Source organism: Eurypyga helias, unplaced genomic scaffold (assembly GCF_000690775.1).
Source record: "Eurypyga helias isolate BGI_N326 unplaced genomic scaffold, ASM69077v1 scaffold43724, whole genome shotgun sequence".
NCBI lineage: Eukaryota > Metazoa > Chordata > Aves > Eurypygiformes > Eurypygidae > Eurypyga > Eurypyga helias.
Genome location: NW_010245198.1, coordinates 1 through 7,857, shown reverse-complemented (window position 1 = coordinate 7,857; position 7,857 = coordinate 1). Strand labels below are relative to the sequence as shown.

At 50.6% G+C, this 7,857-nt stretch overlaps 1 protein-coding gene across 1 annotated transcript; it reads right to left on the bottom strand.

The window, feature by feature from the left end:
* Window positions 1-2,059: 2,059 nt before the first annotated feature.
* Window positions 2,060-7,449, bottom strand: UBL7 (ubiquitin-like 7). The gene is made up of 10 exons (XM_010149983.1): window positions 7,240-7,449; window positions 6,599-6,718; window positions 5,874-5,956; window positions 5,677-5,761; window positions 4,943-5,000; window positions 4,328-4,461; window positions 3,838-3,887; window positions 2,953-3,120; window positions 2,591-2,713; window positions 2,060-2,211 (listed from the first exon to the last, which is right to left on the bottom strand). The coding sequence occupies exons 1-10, from the start codon at window positions 7,421-7,423 to the stop codon at window positions 2,074-2,076; spliced, it is 1,143 nt and encodes a 380-aa protein (XP_010148285.1). The 5' UTR covers window positions 7,424-7,449; the 3' UTR covers window positions 2,060-2,073.
* Window positions 7,450-7,857: the final 408 nt, after the last annotated feature.

Below are 7,857 nucleotides of genomic sequence, written 5' to 3'. Positions count from 1 at the left end.
CAAGTTCTTCTCTGCTATAGCCAGTTCAGGCAAAGAACGTCTCTGATGTGGAACTCCAAGCCAAGTAACACAATTTGTGAAAGAAATCAGGGAAAAAAGTTCTTTCCATACAAAACATCCAGGCAAATCTCAATTATCTGGGGACGCAGGGAAAAGCAGAAACAGCCTTTTTAACAGGAGCTACTTAATACAAAACGTGGGTCAACAAAGTGAGTAAATCTTAAAGAGCAAGGTCAGGATAGAAAAGAAATACCATTTTGGGACACCGATAACCCCAAACTGACCTAAGCTGAGAACTGACATGGTACAGCAAAGCAAACTAGTTGCTCTGGTCCCAAATCAAGTCCTGCTAGCCCTGAGCAGGTCTGGAAGAGCCTGCAGATTCTTTCCAGCTTTAGGCAGCAGCATCTGCGATACAGCTAATCCTCAGTTAGGCTTTGTGGATTGAGGGCTGACAGCAGAGCTTGTCTCCACAGTGGGGAAGGGAGGGAGGATGCTGAGCATATGCCACACCATTCTCTCAGCAATGCAACGAACGGAGGCACCAGGGGTGGGAAAAAATTAATCACTCTTCATACACGTAAAATCACAGCCATCATCTGGACTGGGTGTCCAAAGTGGGTAATGAGGGCAGTAACCCGGAAGGGTGTATCAAGTCAGGAAAGCTGGTTAAATCCATCACATCTTATCTCCTACATATTGAAAAATAAAACCAGCCCCTCCCTCCTGAGAGGCATAATCCTCTAGACAGGATTAAGGTCTATCAGTCAATGGGCTATCCCGGAGGGAACAATCCAACATTCACAGGGTGATAGCTGAGATTGTATCAGCAAGCTTGGAGAGGAATTAGAGAGGAGCACAGGCAGCCTGAAGATAGGAGAGCATTTTCTGCTTTTAACATCCCTAGTAATGCATGGTGGCATTCCAGGCAAACCAGCTCCCGTTTTCATGCCTTGTTAATTCTCAATGGTACAATCAGAGTGAAGCCAGGCTCAGCTCTGGTTCTGGCTTCTCTCAGTTCATGTTGATTGTAATTACAGGCAAATGCCTTTGATTGTCTTTGCAACTCACGTCCACGGCACCACGATCATGGCACCCAGGATTAGAACACACTTTGGAAAACACTAGCTGCAGCCAGACTAACCAGTGTCAGAGACAAGGCATTTCTCCCACGTCATTTGGCAGCACCTCACACGCTCTGGAAACTGCCTCAACACTTGTGCTTGCCTTTTTTTTACCTTACTGTCATCTCGTGGTGGCTATGAACTCCTGCACCTGTGCTTGCAGGACTCTACCAGCCTCACCCAACACGACTGAGAACTAACAGGTTTCTGCTAAAAGTAAGTCATGATGCTTCTCTGTGGCACATTCTTGGAGAAGATCTGTAGCACAAGTAGCTCTTTTGTATTGACCTAACTCTTGCATTTTCAGGAAGGTTGTGCAGGTCAGCTACGCCCCAACCACTGCTCTCCTGACAGACACAGCTTTGCTCTGTAGGAGGGGTGCCCTCTGGTGAAATCACAACAGACCTACAACAGGCAACGCATTTTCTCCTGTTCCTTCATGCAATGAGCAGTGCCTCGCAGACCTGGACACAACCCGGGACAGATCACAACCCAAACAACAGGCAAGTGAATACAGTCCATTTAATGCAGTTAAACACAGAGGGACCACAACAGCAAAACAAGACAGACTGAGGCATGTCAGGTGGACAGGAATGGAACAACATGCAGGAGAATATGCCGACACGTCTAAGACCGCAGAACCGTAGGTGCCACATCTCTCCAACACGCACAGCCACCTCTTTCTCTGTGCTGGACAAAGTTCTGAGGTCTCATCTCTGGTGGCTAGAAGGCGGCTGGAGAGAGGTATCTGGAGCTGGAGGAGCTGCCCTCAGCACGGTCAGTGCTCTCCAGCAGGAGCACACAGTCCAAGGAAAGGGGCAGCTACCCCAACTGTTTCTGGAGAGAGGAACCCCAGTGCAGAGGAGAGTTTCAGGGCCAAGTCCCAGACCAAGGAATGTCACAGCTGCCCCAGCACAACTCACCAGTCCAGCCTCTTCTGCCCCAAAAGCTAGGGAGCCCCACCAGCAAAGATGAGCTCCAGGGCAGCCTGAATGTCCCCTCCAGTGGCCTGCAGGGCTCGGAGACTTAGCTCATCATCATGTATGCCCATGTCTCGCAGCTGCTGAAGCTGTGGTTGCCACTGGCTCTACAGACAGGAAACAAAAGAAACTAAGGGTTGGTGTGAGAGTTCAAGCAGAAATAAAACAGCCTTCTTCACAGCCCACTCTTCCACGCTGCATTCTCCCACCTCTAGCTCAAATGCGCAACACTAAGTGTGCAAACCGATCGGAAAAGCTCCAAGTCTTGCTGCAAACTTCCCAAATCCATCAGCCCACCCCTCCTGCTTCCACCTAGTTCTTTTGCATCAGTATGATGCCTCCTACAAGCACCCCTTCTTCAGCCATGTCCCTTTCAGCTTGATGTCCTGCCGCAGGAGGCAGCTGGAAGAACTGCCTCCACGCTGCAACACTTGATGCAATATGGGGCTTTCAGAGGCTCCCAGAGGTAGAGGCTGTGACACTGACCTGCAGGCTGGGCTGCCCTGAGGCCTGCAGAGCATGCTGTAAGGCCTGGCTGAAGAGGTCATTGGTGATGGGTGTCCCTGACTGGACACTGGATGACATTGGGGACGTCCCAGAGGAGTGACCCTAGGAGGAAAGAAGTTGTATATGGATCAGGAGAACACTTACCACAGGAACCAGAGCCAGCTCAGGGCAACACATGCTGCACCCCCACTATCATGCCTCCCCAGGCCTGCATGCAGGAGACCCCAGACATAAGAAAATAAACCAGCGAGGACTCCCACACCCAAGCAGGGCTTGTGCTCAGTCAAGCGCTGATTTTGAGGCTCAGGAGGGTTTCTCTAGCTGCTGCGCTGCCACTGTACCTGGGTGCCGGGAGTGGGCGTGTGGGAGCTGCTCTCTGGGGTGCTCGCCAGTGCCAGTGCGGTCGCCAGTTCGCTCTGGGTGATCGGCCGGGGTCCAGCAGCCCCAGCGTAACCAAGGGAAGCTGGGCGGGAACCAGAAGTGCTGCTGGATGGTGTAGATCTTGTGCTCTGCGTGGAGGGAAAAAAACTCAAACAACCAACCACCTTTGATGTTGCTGTCTGTGTCCCAGTAAAACCTGGCTCATGTGCTCATCCCCAGGGATCCCCTTCCTGCAATACGTGAAACTCAAGTGCAGAACTTTTAAAAACTAAACATGACAGAATCAGATGTGCTTTCGCACAGACTCAGTTTTTATAAAGCTGTAGAAACTGACAATAAACCTTTTAATATATCACCCATCAGCTGAAAACCAAAGTGTTACTAGCCTATAACAAAGCAACCATTGAGAGGCACTTGTTTTGCCTAAAGACGTAATTTCCCTTTACAAAATACTTTGTCCTTAGAGAGGAAAACTGCACTATGTTACAGAAAAAGGGCAGGAACCAACACTCCCATGCTTCTTAGCCACACTCGTCTGTGCACAACTCTGGCTCTGCATCAATTTGACTATGAAGATGTTTACTTTGAGGACAAGTGCTGTCACGAGTCGTACTTCTGCATTCTTCTGTTGCAACCCTAGCTCAGCACTCAAGAAAATTCTAACACAAACAGCATCCAAGCCCACCACAATCAACATGTTTGTTTCCACAATACCCTTAGGAGCCAGAGTGGCTCACGCTGTTCATGAGGAAGAAAAAGAGAAAACTTCTGGAGTGTTTAAGGGCTGCAAGCTAAACCCATATTGCAAGTCCGAAAGAGCCATTCTACCCAACCTGGCTGCTTACCTGGTGGAAGTCATCTTCATCATCAGAGAGACCTTCAAACAGAAAGCCACCTGCAACAGAAAGGAGAATCAACAGATGCAGAAAAGTGGGTGCTGGCAGGAATTAGGCACCGGACCAGAATCCTGGAGTCCTTGGCCATGCAGCCAGGCTCAGTACCAGCTAACACACTGGTAAGGACAGAGGCCTCAGCGCCAACAAGTTCACATGCAGCAGGTCAGCAGAAGACAGGTCAGGCCCATCATTTGCACAAAACAGAGGCCACAGCACTCTGCCACCAACAGTCACTATACAGGCTTGGCTGGGAGAGGCCCTGAGGCTGAAGTGGACTAGGTGAGTCTCACACAGCAAAAAATCTATCAAACTGCAGCACAGGAACCCAAATGTCTCTTCCTTCCAGCCTGGGGATGACCGTGTCAATACAGCAGATTTGTCTGCAAACCCTGCAGCACATCTCTGCAGGTTCCCCACTCATCTGCGGGGCTGAACGTACCTGGCATGTCCCGGTAGGAGCCAGAGGACATGCCTCGGGAGGATGTCTCTGGGGCTGGGAGCGGGGTGCTGCCAGCCACTGAGTGCAGAACAAGGACAATGGCGTTCACAAGTGCAGGGTGGGCTGGGATTAGCCTGGAGAGAAAGAGTGGAAGAAACCAGCAGCTTGATACCAGCAAAGAACTGACATCAGGAATGGCAGAGCCATCCTCGCTGGCTGAGCCCACGCCACTTCAGGTACTGCCTTTGGCTGTCCGCAACAAACATCTCCCCACCTTGTTTCACATAGCCTAAGAAGATGAGGCTCCTTGATCCCACACTGACCTTCCCACTGAATACATCTCCCATACCTCTCATAAGGGCGACTCTTTGCTGTGAGCAACCAGATCCAGACTTGAACCCATGATCTGAATGCGATTATGGCCCTATCTCCCACTAAATATCCTTTGGTCTAATCCAACAGTGGAGGTGGATGCGTGTCAAAGCATCGCTTCCCTCTTCCCTACCACTGAGGAAGGAGTCCTACCCCGGAGCAGAACTCTCTCCCACCCAGAGAGAAGCGGTCTTGTACAACAAAGGCATTGCTTAGTCACTGCACCAGCTTGCGTGAACTTACGTGTCCAGCATGTTGGGGTCTGCAAACACTGAAAAGAGATCCTTGTCCTGTAGGACTCCTGGGAGGGACCAGGAAACATGACGAGTAAAAGACAGGATCCAAGAAATAGGAGTCAGTCAAACAAGAGCCATAGGAAAAAACAAAAGGATTAATTGTTTTTCAGGAACTGAGTCACTAGCAGACACCATACTCTATTCTTGTTCTCTCTGAAGCCTTTTATGTCTTCCTGGAGAGACTCTAGGTCATAGCCACACACCCAAGGGACAGGGCTTTCCCAGAAGACCCTACGGGCTGTGCTCCAGCACAAACAGCGCCACCTTAAGGGCAGGATAGAGTACGGCACCCAGCTCACTCCAGCCAGGTTGTTACCGCATCCCATATTCCACCTGTCTCATAGTGACGTGCCAAAAAGGCTAGTAACACCCTGGGTCAGAACGAACAACCTAGATTGAATGGAAATTTTTGTAACACTTTGCAGGAGGGAGAAAGCACCCATCCTCACTGCTCTCCTTTGGGCTCCCTGTTCCCTAATCCTTGTGAAGGCTGTGTTTGTCCCCAAACATTACCAATAGAGCACAACCATGACACGTGAGCAGGCATTTACTCTTCTGCTCCACACAAAGGGACTGAAAAAGATGCTTTCTTCAGAGAAGGGGAACTCTCCCTTCCCCGCGTCAGGAATTACTGCCTATATTTGGCTTTCCTCAGATCCTCTGGATCACATCTTGACTCACCCAAAGCAACAGGGTCACTGCTGAGGCCGGGAGTAGCTACAATGATCTGATCCAGCGACTCCTTGTTCCCCAGCATTTTGAAGACCTGCCAGAGAAATCACAGCAGGTCAGCAGCACCGCACAGCTAGGCTCCGCTCCATGACTCTCTTCACAGAGGCAAAAGACACCCAGACAGCAAAGCATGAAACCCCACGCACCGCATCTCTGTAGGCAGGACTGCTGTGCAGGGCAGTGTGAAGGACTCTGAACTCCCGGACTGCTGCAACCTTATCCACAGGTTCTGAGGGAGGAAAAATGATAGAATAAAACATGGTTCTCCCTCTGTCAGCTTTACTACCCATTTTACATGCCACTGGGACTTCCACACTGCAACAGCATAGATGATTCTTTAATTCACCTGGATTCAACTGACCCAAAGAGGAAGAACACTGAGTAATGATTGCGAATATCTCCGCGCAGTTACCACAGCATAACAAATAACTGCACTCGCAGCTTCCAGACACATGAAAATATATAGCTACAGCCTCCTACACATACAAAAGGAGCTGTATTAAAGGAGTATCTCTAAACCAACACATCTTATTCTACAGTCGGGCAGACTAGGAACATACACAAGCTGACTCATCCCTCAAGCTGCATAACCTGTCACTTTGTTCCTGATTCTCTAGCAACACCCTAAAATTGATCACAGCCAATTAAGCTCATTCCTTAACTCTCCCATCAGCAAGAAAACACAGCATTCATTTGCTGCTGTTAGAGGTGGGGAGTTCCCACAGAAACATACTGATCAATTCCTCCTCCAAACCTCACATCAACCTGCCAGAAACAAATCACAAGAGAAGCTGATCCTCAGTCACAAGGGACCACCACCAAACACATCCTGACAAGACCTAAGGGGTAACCCACACTGTCTTTTCCTCACCTGGTTTTTGATCAGGCTCAGGCCACGACTTGCGCAGGACATGAACAGTGGACCCAGACTGGATGCCATAAAAATCAAGCGTCTGGTCATCCCTCAGCTTACGGCCACAGTAGATCAGATCTAAGAGAGAGAAACATCAAAAGATAAACATCTGTGGTACACACAGAAAAGGCCTGGGGTCTCCAAGAACTGAGGACTGCCTGGGGGTTGTTGCTCCGCAAGTGTAGCTGCTTCATCTGGTCAGCAGCACAGGAACTCTGTAACACAGGGAAATCACGGAACTGAAATTCACACAACTTGACTTTGCCACCTGCTTTAGAAGGGCCAACCTCTTTCACAGTTCTCGAAAGAGATCTCACAAGGGCACGATGGTGTTAGCAAGGGCACCAACACGATAAGAGCACCGTGATCCTGCGCGAACACAGAACAAATTATCAGAGTCGCAAGGAACTAAGATGCTCCAGCACAGCAGTCTCTGGAGCAAGCTTTGAGCCCGCACACCGTGCTATCCGCTTACGCCAAGGCTCCACGCGAGCCCAGAAATCACTAACAGTAGAACATTTGTGTCCTGGCCACAGCGAGGAGAGGAAGAGGATGGCTTCAAGTGGCAGGACTTTGACAGGACCCACACAGGCACCTACCGATGAGCTCAGGGTCTGGGACGGACTCCTGCAGTTTGCCAGTGATGAGTTGCTTGAGGTACGAGATGCTGCACACACCGAGCGGGCATTCTCCCAGCTCTGTCTCGGGCAAACGTAGGATGGATTTAGGAGCCAGGGGCTGATCCGCCAACTTCACCGCAATGTGCCACTCCGGCAGGGACATTTCGGCCTTCGCACTGAACAGATCCAAGCCAACCTAAGACCGGCAAAGCTTTGGCAAGGAAGGAAAGTGAATCTAAGTGAATTTCTCCCTCAACCAGACAACAAAACCATAGAAATTCACAGCTGGGAAGCATGCAGAAGACTAATGGGAGATCTGACCAACACACAGCCATGCTTTTAGGCTCCTACCTCAGTCTTAAGCCATATCTGAAGCTAAAGGGCTGGCAGCAACACCCCTGCCAGCCTCATCGCTCGGCCGAGCAAGGAGAGGAGCCAAAAGGCAGGGCCGGCCCAGTTCTCCTGGCGCGCACATCCCCCAGGGCAGGCTCCAGCCCCTGAAACCCCCCTTCCCAAGACAGAGACGGCGGAGCTGAAGGGGAATGAGAGGAGAGGCGCCCGCGGCCGCTCAGCGAGGGGTCCCGGCCGTGACAGCTC